Here is a 16,119-nt window from a genome sequence, read left to right as displayed (position 1 = left end):
TGAGAAGAGTTAGCTGGAGAAGGCTTAAAAATGTAAGAGGTGTCAAAGCAAAGCAGTGGCAAAAGGACAGGGTTAGCAGCCTGTGTAAGGAAGCCTCGGCCCCAGGAGACTGGGGGAAGGTAAGGAGGAAGAGACAGGAGAAAACACAAGTCACCTGTAAAAATATCCGACACGAAGGGGAGGTAGTATAATCACAGTTGAGGCTAGCTCTTCTTTGGCTGCGTGATTGTAGAGCTAGCAGTTGTTTAGGGTGAAGGGTGGAAGAAGTTGCACCTTCTTTTTAAGCTCTTCCCCTTCTCTGGGGGAGTCTGGCTTCTGGGAGACTGGTGACAGGAGAAGTAAGAGATACCAGTCTCCCTGTCACCACTGCATACCTACACACACTATGGTTGGTGAAACTGGCTTCTCCATCTGGCCTGTCTTTTCTCTCCTTGCTGGTGGCACGAAGGCCTTGTTGGTAGGTCAGGAGACATACACTGCTGCTGCTTCTCTGGTGTGTTTGTTGAAATAAACTGTGCTTTGAGTTGAGTATGACACCTTGGTAAAGGCCAAGAAGTGCTAGAGAGGAGCTCAGCGACTCCTATAGGTTTGATTTGGTTTGTTTTTGGTTTTTTAAGGCAGCATTTTGACAATCAGGGTGGGGGTAGTTCTTTGTTAAATTGTCCTCTTGGTACAACTTAGCACTTTCTTGACTGTGGCTCTTTTGTTAGCACTGCTTGGCATAACACTTTCAAAATCGACTCGAAATTTTAAATTCTCTCTCTCTCTCTCCCTTTCTCTCTCTCTCTCTCTCAAACTTAGTGTCAATGATAAGGTAATATCTGTCTCCTGCCTTAACTGTGTTCTTATTGATGCTTTACATGCCTGGGAAGTGGGAGTGCTGCAGCTGGATAAAGTAACATGATGGAACATGCATTGCTGCTGCACCTGAAGGCTATAGGAATAGGTGACTTTTCTCGTTTTCTTGAGTGTGGTTGTTCTCTTTGGTAGTTACCTTGTGGAAAGGTTTGTTTGTCCAGGTTCCTCCTGCTGAGTGGGGTAGCACTTCACTTATCTGAAGCCTTGTTTCCATGTCTGTCGGCTGTAGTACCTGTATTTGATGGCCAAATTGCTGTGAAATGTTGAACTCGATAGCTGCACAAATAAAACTTGTTTAGCAGGGCTGAAGCCATGGTTTGTGGATTTGTTTTTCCTAGTTCAGGCTGTGTAACGTACCATGCGCAGAACACTTGCTTTCTGTGTTCTTCTTGATTACTTTTTTGGCTGTCTAGGATTCTTGAAGGAAGGACTGGGCAAAATACCATTCTTCTACAGGGTAGTACTTGTGTCCCTTTTCCAGAGGACAAAAAACCTTATCTTCATTCCATGGAATTCTGCCCTGCTTAAACACCTTCAGGTTTTGTATCTATCTTGCACGTTGGATTTTGTAATATGGAGAATGTAGTGGGGGGTTAAAAAAAGAGACACCCCCCGCCCCAAGCCCCTCTCAAGTGTAGAGGAGTAAAATACATGTGTAGTAATAGAGAAGTCTTCTAGGAAGCTCGCTTACTTGGAGTGCACCGATTTTAACTTTTTAAAATTCTGTTATCCTACAGCCGACTTTGGTTTCTGTGCTCAGATCACTCCAGAGCAGAGCAAGCGCAGCACTATGGTTGGGACTCCTTACTGGATGGCTCCTGAAGTGGTCACGCGGAAAGCGTACGGCCCTAAAGTGGATATCTGGTCTCTGGGTATCATGGCCATTGAGATGGTGGAAGGAGAACCCCCATACCTCAACGAAAACCCCCTGAGGGTAAGAAGCCCAGCTGCGGTTAGAACTGCGGGTGTTTACCATGTGAATGTTTTCAGTAATTGTTCATTAATAATATTAAAAAGAAAATGAAACAAAAAAAACCTACAAGCATCAGCAGTGCAAGAAAATTCCTCCAGCAGGAAGACAGCTGTCTTGAATTTGCAGTCAGCCCTACCCTGAATTTTTCTGTTAAGGAGTTGAGTACCTGCTTGTAACTAAAACATTGGACTTTGAACTCAGTCTTCTGTGATACTTTAGGGAAAAGTAAATCCAGTAGGTTATGAAAAATGCTGCTTGTGTCAGAATCAGATATTTTCTTTGCCTAGGTAAGTATCTGTTGCCAAAAGATTCTGAACGTTATTTTGCTACTAGCAAGAATATGTCATGACTGCCTATAATTGTGGCATTTTCATAGGTTTTCATCTCATCAGGGAGAGGAAAATTAGGCTGCAGAGCCCTTTCTCATCTAGACTAAGGGATTGCTGCTAGGCAGGTCAGTTTGGCATCTTAAAGATGTGGTTTGGTTATACAATATTCCTCATTTTACAGGCTTTATATTTGATAGCAACTAACGGCACACCAGAGCTGCAGAACCCTGAGAAACTGTCCCCGATATTCCGAGATTTCTTGAACCGATGTTTGGAGATGGATGTAGAGAAAAGAGGATCAGCCAAAGAATTGCTACAGGTAAGAGTCAGCTTCTCACGACCTGAGATACAGAAGCCACAAGTAAGGTCAGCCTGTGATAAACCCCACTGTAAAGTGGCATCCTCTTTTTTGTGTTTTCCTCTGAGGACTCTAGTAAAGAGCAGTTGGTAGGAACTACAGGTCATCAAAGACTGGTAGTATGTACTCTGAAGTCTTTCCATCAGTAATCTGTGCCTTCATTCTGCTAATGCTAAAGCATCCAGCAATTTAGGGATTTACTGTAATAGAGCCACTGAAGTGAGCAGAATGGGACTGAGAGAAGATGTTTGAGCTCTTTGTAGTGAATTATTGGAAAAGGAAAGGCCTAGGCTCTTTTGGGACGAGGAGGAATGATTATCAGGCATGAGGTGCTCTGGATCTGTCCCTTCAGGAGCTGAGCATTGATAGCATTTGCATCGCATTTCATGTCTTGGAATGAAAAGAGCTGTGTAGATATATGGCTTTTACTGGCTTTTTAAACTGAGTCTTTCACTAATTTACTGTGTTTCTCTCTTTCTGGCAGCATCCCTTCTTGAAACTGGCCAAACCTCTGTCTAGCTTGACGCCACTGATCTTGGCAGCCAAAGAAGCAATGAAGAGTAACCGCTAACATTACTGCCACAGCCTTCATCCTTTTTTTTTTTTGTTTGTTTGTATTTTACAAATCTTTATAATATATGAAATTGTTACACTTCTGGGGGGAGGGAAGGGATTTTGTGGGGGGGAAAACGTCTGCAAAAGGGAAGAAACTCTCATCCAGAAGACACCCAAAATAAATTGCGGTGACTCTAGTGATCCCTGTCTGGGGTCCAGAAGGAATTGAGGACTGAATTACTGCCCTTTTTTTTTTTTTTTTTTATTTCACACAGCCCAGAAATGCCACTTACTCTGCCCAGGGTTTTAAAGGGTTTTTAACGACTTCGCTGTAACAGCTCCCATTCATTGTACCCTTCTGGGTACTTTCAATACTTGAATGACAGATTCAAGCTTTCAGAGAGCAGTACTAATTTTACCTGCTGATCTCTTTCACTCTCCTCTTCCTCCCCTCTACCTGTTTACTTTCAAATCGCTGTAGTAAGCTCCCACATAACTAGATTTACAGCAGGTGTGACAAATGTGAAGGTACATTTTGCCCCTCATTTCTTTTATGGATTAGCTGTCACTGTACTGTAGAATTGACAACTCATCTACTTAAGAAATCATAATGTACTGAGATGTTTTTCACTTTTTAAGATGAATATGGAGAGAGGGGGAAGAGAAGTATTCAGCTGTTTCTCATATGCCTGTGCTCTGTGGACTTTTAATCAAAGATGTGGCCTCTTTGTAGAAACTTAATGATGGGTCAAGTCTTTGGATGTTGGTTTATGGATATGTAGGTAGGGGTCAGATACTTTATTTATGATCAAATGATCAGCTATAGTCAGGGCAAGAAAAAAATTCCAGCTGTCTTCCTGTCTGCTCTTTTTTTCCCATTAGACTTGCTGGCCAGAAGCTTGAGGGATAATGTGCTTGGTGTGGTGGGTGGTTCAAAACCATGTATTGTATCTGTGCTCTGACTTGGGCTTTGGAAGTTATGCTGGTGCCTTTGACTTTTTTATTTTACATTTCCCTTCTTTGTATCAAATACATTTTTGTATATGTTGTAATTTTTTTTTCCCCAAGCAAATAATGCATCAACCTATGGAGTTGTCAGAGTTTTAAGTATTAGAGCTATTTTTTTCCAATTTTGTATGTGCTCCATTTGTACTAATGAAATCAGAAGAACAAATAATCAGATCTGAGGACACTGAAGATACAGGATTTTTAAAATATAATTCAAACAGAAGATTATGAACACCTGGAAATGCCAAAGCGCTGTTCTGAGAAGATGAAAGCTGAGGGGAGAACAGTGCCATCAGACGTTCATGGGGCTTATTTGACCGGCTAGTTTGAGACTGAGAAGACGTGGTGTGTCACACTCATCCTTTCTCACTATAGACGTTGTACCAGCTAGAATGACTGAATTCAAACATTCAATGCAAGAAAAAGTGCCTCCCTCTGAAGGACAGCGAGCAACTTGAGTGGTTGAGTTCTTGGGGTGTTACCAGGGGCAAGCATAGAAGGGCCGGTGCCCCTGGCTGCTTCTAGCGCTACAGTCTATGCATTTCAGCTTCCCCAACAGTTTAACGAAGAGCCAACTGTAGTAACAATGTGCCAAATGATTCTGTGAAAGAACAACCATTACTTCAGTGGGATTTTATTGCATTCCCAGTGGGGCAGGACCTGGGACAGATAGGCTTACGGCTGGGTATGGACAGAGGACCCCAGATAAAAATTTTTTGCACAATTTTACAAACAGAAGCTGGCAGAAGGTAGAAGTAATTTTCAGATAATTTCAGTATTTGTATAGCGATAGAAATAACTACATTTTGGGGACTGGTAGCCAAGGTATGACAAAACCAACTTCCAGCTGGGAGCGGCTGGCCAGAAGAGCGGAGGCTATTTGTGTTGATGATGGAGGGGAAGTGGGGCCAGGGTCTCGCAGCGTCTGCTGCTGTGACTCACGAGCTTTCAGGAATTGGTGTGGTACCAACAAGATGCCTTGTTGTGCAGGGCACTGCAGTATGGCAGTTCAGCTCGCGTTCTGCTCTTGTGTGGCAGTGAAAATTACGTCAGGTAACTCCCATCACAGGAGTAAATCCCTCTAGCTAAAGCGTAAGAATAGTTGTGGTTTTAAATTCAAGCAAGGGTCTCATTCCAGGCAAGGAAATCTAGATGCATTTCCCAGGCATTGCGAGCCATGGACGCTGTAAACACTGTCCCTGATTTGAGAGTGTCTGGCTCCCAGATCAAATGAAGTAGCGAGGAGGCTTGGCTGAGAAGGCAACCCTGGCCTACCAATGATTCCCTCTTTGTCCGTTGCTGGCAATGGACTTTGTGAAACTTCTTGTGCCAGAGTTAAACGGGGAGCTTTTCTTTCTTTTTTCTTTTTTTTTCTTTCTTTTTTTCTTATGGCACAATTTAGACAGTAAGATAACTTGTGATAAATTTAGATTTTTTTAAAAGAGAAAACCATGAAATCATAAGTAATTTTAACTTATTACTTCACTTTTATTGATGAATGAGAATGATATAAAACATGTTACAAAATTTGTCCGATTTAGTCTACTTAGGAGATGATTTCCAAACTTTCAGCCATCTTAGCACACAAAACTTGGCCCAATCCAAAACATATCTCAGCACTTGCTGTGTGACCTGGAAAGGTGTTTATCTCTGAGGTTGAGAAGTGTCCACATCTCCCCTTCCCCACGCAGCAGCCTTAATTGTTATGTAGTGAGGTTTCTCACCCTCCGCTGCCAGAAATCGGGGTCAGAGATGGAGCTGACAGAAGAGGAGAGCCATGAGAAGGTTGCTGTGCTGTGCTTTTGTGTCTTAGTGGGTCAGGCAGCGCTTTTCTGATGATGTCAGCTGGATGTATCCGCAAGATTAAAAAATGCAAGCAGTGGGGTTTTTTTCCCTGATGGGAGTAGATTAGCATCCTTCAAACTTGCTGCAGGGCTGTTCAACTCTGCTGTGTCACCAGGGCAGACAGAGACCGGCCAGAGTTCAAGCAGATGGTGATAAGGGAAGGTGCTGGGGCTCCCGTATGTCTCGCTTGCTCTCGGGTGCCAGCACAGGATCCTGAGTCAGGATCAAATATACACGTGACACGTATTGAAGTGTAGCGTACGGTGGCGTGGTTAGTTGGGTATATGGAGCTGGGCAGCTTATGGCTGAGATGAAAGTGTGCAGGGAATGTGTGGCTCCTGGCATTTTCTTGTTACCGTAGAATAAACCAGACCTCATTAAAAGCAACCGTGGCACTGGGAATGTGCACTTTGACCTGCCTTAGATGTTAATGAGACTAATTGTAGGCTTCCCCCCACCCCAGCTCTCTGGTGCAGGGAGGTGCAAAGGTGTGGCTAGAGCAGTGGGAGAGGCTGGGTCCCTTTGTCGGAGGGGATGGTGGGTGGGCTGGGGAGGGAGTGAGGAGGTTGTTAAGGGTCTCTCCATCTGGAGTTGAATAAATAAATGTCTCTGGTCCATTTTTCCCTCTGTTCTCACGCTGTCAATGGAAATGGAAGTAGGTGCAAGCTTTCTTTTTATTTTTTTAACTGTCTTCAGATTTTAATGTTGCCTTTTGTGTAATTTAATCCCATTATGTTATTTAATTGTTACTGCAATATTAACTACTGTATTTGTTGACTTTGTTTAATAACTGTTCTTTCAGGGCTAGAAATAAACTTTTAAAAAACATCTGGGTTTTTTTACCCCTCTTCCCCATCATGAGTTTATACTTCCTAAGACAAGAGTAGCTGAAAAGAATCCATGTTTAGATGTCTTGATGAGGTTAACAGAATGTATTTGTTTGTAATTAAGCTTCTTATGATTGCTTTAATTATGATGGAAATAATTTTATGCTATACTAGCCTGTCCTGTTTCTTTTAAAATTTTATTCCTCATCAGTGTCTGTACCAACCTCGTGATAACTGCAAGATTTCTTTGCTGCCACGCGTTGCTGGCAGATGGTTATGCCTCCCTCAAAATGCTCCAGATTGCTGACGGGAGAAAAGCAGCTCTGAAACACCCTTTTCACCCACCGTGGAAGAGAGATCCCTTGCTGCTCTTGTGAAGGGAGCAAAGCAAAGACCAGCCTAGTTCATCACAGTCGCATCTTGCACCATCCCTTCGCCGTAAGGTAGCCTTTCAGTAGTGACTGGGGTGGGACTGATGGGCCAGTAAACTGCGATGATGGCAATAGGATGATGTTCCTGTAACTATTCTGAACAAGACTGCTTTCTTGTTTCGTGACTATCGCCCAGTATCCCGCATATAAACGCAGGGAATGAGCTGTCCTGGTGCCTGCTTGAAAGACATGGCTCTTGGTTCTGCACCATCCCTGCGTTTGGCTGGCTGAGCCGAGCGGGGTGAGGAAGCTGGGTGCCAACAGCTCACCGAGGACGTGGGATGAGATCGATGGTGCCTGTCGGTAGGCTGTGGAGACTTGCTCGTGTTTTTCATCGAAACTACAAAAAATGCTGTGATGTGTTGGCGTGGCAGTCTAGCTAAAGAAAAGGACATCTAAACAAATTTACTTTGGGGTTGAAACTGGTTCAGTTGAAATCCAGATGAAATTTGTCTCAGTTGTGAATGTCAAAGACTCATTGTGTTGTGTGTTTCCCATGTGTTATTGGGAAATCGTCTCTTCCCCTTTCTTGCATGTTGTACAAGCTTTGCTCATACCACTGACAAAGGGAAATGAAGAAACCACTCATCTTCAGAAGCCTTTTCAACCAGACATGAGAATGTTGTTTTGCACAAAGCACTGTCTCTTCAGGTTAATTTGTTGTAGTATCTTTGTCTTTATATATAATTGACCCTTTATGCATTTAAATTGATGTTCTCTAACTCTGCATTTCAGTGATTTTGCATTTAATTTATGGGGAAAAAGGTTGATAAGAGGAGGGAGAAGGTGCTTAGTGGAACTTGCTAATTATCTGGGTATTGGTGCTGCTTGAAAGACGGCAGGGTTTTGGCTGAATGGGGTTTGCACAAGTTGAAGGTTGCTAGTGCTTGCTTGATAAATCCTATTAAGTGTTGCGTGAACTTGCATATACCTGGCCTAGACTAAAACCAAGAGCAGCCCCATTGTTTTGGATCGGTTTATTCAAGATTGGGTTCTTAAAACTTTGTTCTTCAAGATAGTAAAGTTGGGGCAATGATTCTTCCCTTTCAGGGCTGCTGATTGGTTGCAGTGAGTCTTCCGCCAAGCTGAGCACAATTATTTGGACTGTGCCAGCAACATGATGGTTAAAACCAGGATGACTGAAAACTGAAAAGGATCTTAATTTCTAATTAGCATTTTCACCACGGTGCCTGAAGAAAAGCGTTGGGTTTCGGTGGGATTCGTGTGGCTCGTGCGAGCACAGTATTTGTCTGCAAGTGCCTGCTCCCAGGGATTTGTACAGCTGCACTTTTTCCTATTTTTATAACTTGCATTTTGCTCTGAAGATTGTTTTTAATAAAAATAGTCATCCTCAGTCATGTGAGAAAAGTACGTGAAACTGTGCTGTGCTCAGCTAAATTCTTGATGTTGCTCTCCAGATGTGTGGAGGAAGCAGGTTTTTCCAAGAGCTTTTTTTCCCTGCTTTGAACTCCAGCCTAAGGAAGGATTTTTATTTTTTTTTTTTCTTGAGGCGGGAAAAATACCAACAAGTGAGAACAATGAATTTCTGACTATAATTTCTCTACCTGCAGTCTGTTATGAGGGAGGAGGGCAGTGCCGATGCAGCTTCTCACGCTGTCATTCCCTTATTGTAACGATGATTCTGTTTTTTCCTGTTCTTGTCTGCTAGCCAGTGTCTGCAGGGGGAATCGCTTCCAGCACATCATAACTTCGTTTCAAATCCCGTTTACCTACTGACTGATTATTGAAACAGCGTGTAGGGACTGATGATTTTTCTTTCTAATGGGATTTGCTCACTGGGAGGTTAATGATTGCTCATTCTCTTTAGCACGCTGAACGGCTGCTGACTTCTGCTTTGGAGAAGATATATTGAGTCAGTAGAGAGGAGGCTGGGACTGGAATAGCAGACAGTATGTCTCAATGTGCAGATACATCTCCAGGCACGGCCTCCCGTTTCTGGTGTTTTCTGAAGGGCTTGTGAATAATGAATCTGGCTTGCTATAACTGTGGATCAGTGGAGGAAATGCTGATGTGACTCAGGGCATGTCCATGGGCTGTTCTGGAGGGGAACAGAATACCCTTCCTGGGGACAGACATCTCCCTCGAATTCAAGGTTTCTAGAGCCAAGGACGATCCATCTTTGTTATTTTTTCCTCCCAGCGAATGCTTTTTCTAAGGATTCAGGTCTTTTCACGAAGCACAACTAACTTGTAAGTGTCTTTGAGCCCTTTTCATCTGGCTGCCTGTGGGAGGAAACCTGCTGCTGGGTTTCTGCTGCCTTTGTTGCAGCAGCTGATAACAGGTGGCTGCTCTTGGAAAGCTCTTATCCACCCCCCTGCCCAGTAAAACTCTCCTTAAATAACCTTACAACTGCATTCAGCTGCAGTTATTGCTGCTTTGTGGGTGAAAATACCGGGGCGGGGGGGGGGGGGGAGGGGGAGTCAGAGTTGTTCTGTCCAGCTTTTGTTACCCTTTAGTGTTTTTGGAGAGTGTTTATTTTACTTAACAGTGGAAATGCCCCCTTGTTCCCATCCCATGGCTAAAAACCCCTTGTTTAAAATATCTGCCTTTTAAGCTGCTGTAGTTCTTGACAGCACTGAAAGCAGATTTGCTTTAGAAAAGACACTGATGTTCCAGCCACAGAAATGTGGTTTTCTGTGGGAGTATCTGAATTTTTAGACGGTCTTGTTTCTCAAAGAGCAGCTGTGCAAAGCTATGTGGACTCCTGAAGGGGTTTTGCCTTTGTAGTGGCCTGAAGATGTGCTCTAGTACAGAGCTTGCAGCGTGCCCCCTTCTGCTGTCAGCAGTAAAGCAAGATAGGAAACGAGCTGCTTGCATATCTGGCCTCGTTAAATCCCATAATTATCCTCATAAGCAACAGCTTCCAGCTCCTCTCTACAGCGTGGGTTAAGTGTCTCACAATTGCAGGATGTGCCATGGGCATAATTACAGGCAATGGACGGGAAATAGTTTTTAAAGACTTCTGAACACTTATTTCCTAAGGCTCAGCTTGGAAACGCTTGAAAAGAAGGCAAAAATCAGTTCTCGTGGGAAGGAAGAGATGCTGGGATTTTTTTTTCCGGTTTTACCATGGATGTCACAATGCTTTCCATGTCACAGCTGTGTTTGGAGGAAGGGGACTAGAATGCACTTGCTTCTTAGGCAGTAGTGCATGGCAGCTTTCTCTTGTAAGAGTAGCTAGAAATATTAGTGCAGGGGACATGTGCTCTGCTCAGTGGCTGAGATGCTCCCCAGAGGGGAGCTGTCAGAAAGCTCTTCTCTGCTCTAGCAAAACCCTCTCTTGAAACCAAGGTTCAAATGCTCGTAGAAGGGGTTGGGACGTGGCACGGGAAGATCTGTGACATTCCTCTGTGCAAACTGCCCATCTATCTCCTGTGTCCCTTGAGCCAGCGGGTCTCTTCCATGGACTTGGTTTTGGCTGGTCGCTGGGTCTTTGTAAGGTTTTGTTTCTAAAGATAAAACTTTATTAAGTAGTTTCTCTACTTTTGAGGAACACAAAAGTAGGGGAGGGAGAAAGAACCATTGGATGATGTTAAATGTTTTTGTGGTCTGTTCTGTAGTGATGAGTAGCTTCAGCTGACCAGCATTTTCATGTTACCAGAGGTGAATTTTCAAGAGGCCAAAAATATTAATTTTATGAGTCTCCTAAAACATGTTTCATCTTCCTTTATTCGGGCAAGGTCATTTGCTCATTTGAGGTGAAAGATTCATGCTCATCCTGTCTCCTGGAGAGAGAAATGGGTTAAAAATGGGAAAATGATGAGATGTTTTGAGGCAGGCCAACCAAAACCAGGGCAGTTCTGGTGGGAGGGAGAGGAGGGCTTGGACAATGGGCTGTTTGCAGCGTGGTCCCTCTCCTTGGAATCTTCCCAAGGTCTCCAAAGCAAGTGCTGTGTGCGGTGATCACTGGGGACCTTCCCAAAACCACCCTCGGGTGGGCACTTGGTGATGGAAACAACTGTGGAAATGAAGATGAGGGGAGGGAGAGTGTTGCAGGAGGAGGTGCTGAGGCTGGCCGTGACCTTCACAAACATCTTCAGAATGCCCTACCAAAATGTGTTTCTTTTCTGCTGCAACAAGGTCTATAAGGGAGGGAGGCCGAGCAGCTCTGACACCTTTGAAGCCTACGCTCCTGGTTTTCATGGGTTGGTCTGTGTTGCCGTAGGCAGCTTGAACTGTATTAAGTGCCCCATCCCCGGCTCAAGCGTGCCTCAAACCTGCGTCTCCTAGTAATTTCTTTTATAAATGACTAGGGGAGGAAATAAAATGGCATTAGTAAAAGCTGTTGGCTCCTCGCATGCAGTGGGACAGTGAGAGGAGCCTCGTTACCTGCTAGTGCTGCCTGCGCAAGGGTGCAGGAGCAGGCTTTGGCCTGGGCATGGTGTACCTAGTGTGGTGGTCCCGATGCCCAGCAGCTGTTTCACGGTATGTCCCACCGCTTGTTCCCATGACAGCAGAGCGTGCCCCGGGCACGTTTATCCCTGCAGCATGCCGGTGATGAAGGAGATGCAATTCTGACTGTAGGGATGGGAAACGTGGGCTCAGGTTTGGTGTAATCTCTGTTGCAGAGCAGGGAGGTGACCCAGAAGACCCTTAATGAAACGTTTATGCTCTGTTAACCATGAGTGACTGATAATGTGACATTATTCACCCCATCCCACCCCTCCTGCCATGGCCTGTGTCGCTCCTGCACGTTCCATCACTCACCATCCCTTTTCTTCCCACAGATCCTGGCAGTGGGAGTCTGGGGTTCCCCAGTGACCTGGTGGGAGCTTGTGCTGAGGACGCAACCACTCAAGTCATGCAAGAAGCAAACATGACATATATTGTCACCTGTGATTGCTGTCGACTTCATTCAAAGGTCTAACCCAAATGTGTTTAGATGGTGTGGGTTTCAGAGGTCAGGTAATGACACCATGAGGTGGTTTTGGTGGAGCCGGGGAAGATCTTGTCCCTGATATGTGTGTTACCAGCAGGAGGAGTTGAAATGTCACTTGTCACTAAAATGCCACCTGCAGGCCAATGGAATGTGCAATTAGCGCCACCACCACCAAACGAGGTGAGGTCTTAAGACATGGATAGGAAGCAGTAATCAAGCTGGGCTTTCAAATTGGCTACAGATGGATTTTACTGTTGCTTAGAGTGGCTCTGCCCTGGAGAAATGTGACCCCCTTACATGGATTGCTGGCTTTCTGAGTCCCCTCGCATCCCAGGCTTTGGGATTGGGGCAGTAGGTGGCATTTTATGGTGCCAAGCAGAAACAAAATGAAGGCGTTTGCTCCTTCTGGAAGACCTGAGCAGCTCTGGGGAGCTGCTGCAAGCTCTCAGATATGAATGCTGGGGGTTGGAGGCTCAGCAACCATGCGGCAGAGATAACGCTGGCACCTGTGTGCTAGGACGAACAACTTGGCGGATCCAGCTGCGGGTGAGCCCATCAGCTCCCCGTGGCAGCAGGAATTGCTCTGCAAAGGAGAAGGCAGCACGTGTGGCGTTTCCCAAGCCTGTCGGGCTGCGCCACGTTTGCTTACACGCAGCTTTATAAAGAGCAGGTGCAGAAGCTTTCTCTGCTCCTTCCCACGGTTTGGTTTGGTCTCTCTTCTCTGTGTAGCCTTGGCTATGGCTGGCCTGAATGTCTCCATTGCTTTTTTTTTCCTGGTTGTTGGGGTATGCCAGGCGCTCAGGCAGCTTTCCAAGAGGCTTTTGTCTCCTGGAGCATACGGCTGCCTTGCCAGAGAACTTGCTGGCTCGTTACAGTTGTGCATGAGCTGCCTTGAGCTGAGAATGCTGATGGAGATCGGCCCGTGGGGTGGTGGCTTTGGCCCAGATGTGGTCCTGACTCTGCTCTTCCTCCTTTTCGCGGTTCACGGCGCCTCTTTTGATGGAGCATCCGCCAACCCGACCATCTCTGTCCAGGAGTTCCTGCTCCTTGAGTCCAGCCTCGCAGCAACTGCTGCCAAGCTGCTGGCGCAGGGTGCGGGCATGGGCATGGGCTGGGCTCTCACCAAGCTCTACTGGTCATGGGAGCTGACAGACTTCCACTTCATCCAGAACCTGATAGCATCGGAGTGCAGCTCCTCCATCCACACGGCTCTGTACCATGCTGCCTTTGTGGAAGGCACCTGCTCTTTCTTTTTCCACCTTGTCCTTCTCAAGCTGTGCCAGACTCACCCGATGTACCAGGTCCCTGCCCTGGCAGCAACTGTCACCTTCCTGACCTACACAGGTGAGCAACACCTGCCTTTCTTTTTCTAAGTAAATTAGAAAAATGCCTAATTTGTGGGGGAGGAATGGTCCCTTTTTCATCTTCCAAGATGAGAGAGATAATGATTACCAAGATGTTTATTTTCTACTTATTTTGAGGAATATTTATTTTGGGATGAATACTGCAGTTTAGGATATATGCAGCAGCTGAAATGTCAGCACACCGGAAGCCATAGCTTGCCCCAAAACTGGGAGCACTTTCTTTAAACGTCCCCTAACGCAACCCCTCAGTCCCACACTGAGCATTTCTGCTTCCCACAAAGCTCAGGGCAACAAGTCTGGGATTTCCCCGTGTGCTGCTGTGACACAGTCCTGGAGATGCAGCTGCTGGAGCTGGGCAGCAGCAGAGATGCTCCCGGCAGGCAGGAGAGGTCATGAGTCTTCTGGCCCAGCTCTTTGTTGGTTTTTCAAAGGATGCAAGCGAGACTGATGGTCATGCTTCTCTTCCCATGCAGCCGGACCATTCACAGGGGCTTTCTTCAACCCTGCCCTGGCCACAGCCACCACCTTCCACTGCTCGGGGAGCACCTTTTGGGACTACATCCAGGTTTACTGGCTGGGGCCCCTCGCAGGTGATATCTGCCCGGGAGGTACTGGGGGGCAGGGGCTGGGATGGGGGGCAATGGGCAAGGCAGAAAGGCTGGGCGTAACACAAACTGCTCCTGGCAAACACCTGAACTTGGGTCTTGCCAGTGGCAAGTGTCCTCTTCTGTCCCGCTTCCCTGTCACTTGAGTCATCTCTTTATAGAAATTGGATTGAAAATTGGATATCATAGGACATAGGCAAAACTCTCCCTGAGGCTAAAGTCTGGGGAAAATTGAAGCAAAGATGGTTTAAAGCAACCATCGGCTGAACTATGGTGTTGAGGTTGTCCACAGCTTCAGGATGACCATGGGGAGCTGGACACGTGCTGCCTCGAACGCAGAGAGTGGGGACAGAAGACTGGTGGTGTGGTTTACGGCCCTTTTGGGTCAAAACAACCCTTGCTTATTACATTAAGGACACAATGGTTAAATTATCCTTAAAGTAATATAGCAAGGTTCTTCCAGCTGTTAGTGGGGACTTCAGTGGTGCTGAGCTACTTTTTGGTCATGATGAAGGTTGTGGCAAGGACCTGAAAATCACTGCTCAGCCATGGGGTGGGTGGAGATGCTTGATGCAGCACACGGAAGGGGTCCATGCTCTCATTTCAGGGATGCTCGCTGCACTCGTGCTGTACCAAGGCAACATCCCACGACTCTTCCAGAAAAACCTCCTTTACAGCCAGAAGAACAAATACAAGATACCCAAGGCAAGGGTGGCGGCTCATGTGGAGGGTGACGAACGGCGGCGGAAGAGGAAAGGGGAGAAGAGCAACTCTGAGCCTTGTGCCTGAGCCACAGACGGGGACCAAGGAGGCCCCTGCAGCCCCTCTCCTGGGAGTGGGTTTCCTGGTACGGAGGATTTTGCTGCTTAACCCACCCAGCATTCGTCCTGCCCGTTTGGTCCCTACCGCAGGGTGAGATATTTTTTTTTTTAAACATTGCAAGCAGGCCTTGCAGGATGTCTGAATCCCTGAGCTCCTTTGGGAATAGCTTTGAAAGTCTCCTGGGAGAGCCTGAAATGTTTCAAGCCTGCATCACTGGCTAGGTGGGGGAAAAAAAACTAACACTTTTGCATAAATTGCTGGTCGTCTTATATTGCCAGGAAGCTTACAGAAAGTCAGGACCATTATGTGGGGAGGCTTGAGCAACTCCCAGGTTATTGCATTGTTCAACACTTGAAATAGTTTGACTGGGTCTCTTGCAGCCATAAAAGCAAAGCATAAACCAGTAACTGCCTTGGAAACTTGGGGTGAGGAGGAAGCAGGGTTTGATCTTTCGGGTTACTAAATGGATATTGGTCAAAAATTGGTGTTCTTTGAGTTAAACTGAGGTCGTTGAATTGCACGGGCTGAACCTGGCAGTTCTCTGAGAGGAAATAAAAATGCTCCAGGGAAAGGGAGTTCACTGGCCACAGAAGACCCTGCTGCTCTGTGAATGTGGTGCTTAGCCTGGGTTTTGTGTTCTGTGAGGCATCAAGAAACACTGCACAAAGTGTTTGTGGTTAAAAAACGAGACCCAGGCAGCCGGTACGCAGCTGGTGTGGGTGAGGAAGTGCATCCCAGGGCTCCTCTATGTGTCTACATGAAATATTCCTAAAGATAAAATTACGGTTTGTGGAAATAATAATAAAAATAAATGTTGTGATCGGCATTTGGGTGAGTGATATCATTCCTGTGAGCTCTGTGGGGGGACAGCAGCCCATCTGAAAATGGGAGACACCATGGAGATGTCCAAACTGACGCTGCCCTGCCTGCTGCTTGCTCTGGAAGGGGGATAATCTGGGTGGAAACACCTGCTAGGTAAATGGGGCTCCCCCCAGGCAATGTCAGGGCATTCCATGGGTGCTGCAACCCAGGGATCTCTCCACAGGAAAGAGCAGGGGCTGGGGCAATCCCATGTGCAGCATCCCTGGAGCAGGGCCACTGGTCGTGCCTGTGTACTGTGCCCAGATGTGTCCCCCACCCCTGCTTAAAACAGCCGGTTCCTGCATTTTGCAGAAAATAGTCAATTTTGCAGGACTTCTTGGGGTGGAAGATTCCTGAGCTGAATCTATTCCTGATGCACCATG

At 46.2% G+C, this 16,119-nt stretch overlaps 2 protein-coding genes across 9 annotated transcripts in view; both read left to right on the top strand.

Moving 5' to 3' along the window:
* Positions 1-7,913, top strand: part of PAK2 (p21 (RAC1) activated kinase 2) — a 47,948-nt gene extending 40,035 nt beyond the window's left edge. For all 8 annotated transcript variants that reach the window (XM_074878021.1, XM_074878023.1, XM_074878025.1 and 5 more), the window contains 3 exons: positions 1,596-1,792; positions 2,342-2,479; positions 3,003-7,913. In XM_074878021.1, the coding sequence (XP_074734122.1) occupies positions 1,596-1,792; positions 2,342-2,479; positions 3,003-3,089 (422 nt within the window). In that variant the 3' untranslated portion in view covers positions 3,090-7,913. The remainder of the gene's footprint in view (positions 1-1,595; positions 1,793-2,341; positions 2,480-3,002) is intronic.
* LOC141947167 (aquaporin-12-like) lies at positions 7,115-15,699 on the top strand. Its single transcript, XM_074878028.1, has 4 exons — positions 7,115-7,196; positions 11,933-13,428; positions 13,922-14,038; positions 14,661-15,699. The coding sequence occupies exons 2-4, from the start codon at positions 12,822-12,824 to the stop codon at positions 14,840-14,842; spliced, it is 906 nt and encodes a 301-aa protein (XP_074734129.1). The 5' UTR covers positions 7,115-7,196; positions 11,933-12,821; the 3' UTR covers positions 14,843-15,699.
* The last annotated feature ends 420 nt before the right edge of the window (positions 15,700-16,119 follow it).

The sequence above is a fragment of the Strix uralensis genome, chromosome 9 (assembly GCF_047716275.1).
Source record: "Strix uralensis isolate ZFMK-TIS-50842 chromosome 9, bStrUra1, whole genome shotgun sequence".
NCBI lineage: Eukaryota > Metazoa > Chordata > Aves > Strigiformes > Strigidae > Strix > Strix uralensis.
The sequence above is the reverse complement of the archived record's forward strand: the minus strand, read 5'-3'. Positions and strand labels throughout refer to the sequence as shown.

What these genes read in the sequence shown, in the direction of transcription:
- LOC141947167 (XM_074878028.1), top strand. Translation starts at nt 12,822, where the DNA reads ATGGCTGGCCTGAATGTCTCCATTGCTTTTTTTTTCCTGGTTGTTGGG. An exon ending in CACCTTCCTGACCTACACAG is followed by an intron (nt 13,429 to 13,921) that starts GTGAGCAACACC and finishes CTTCCCATGCAG; the next exon opens with CCGGACCATTCACAGGGGCT. An exon ending in CTGGCTGGGGCCCCTCGCAG is followed by an intron (nt 14,039 to 14,660) that starts GTGATATCTGCC and finishes CTCTCATTTCAG; the next exon opens with GGATGCTCGCTGCACTCGTG.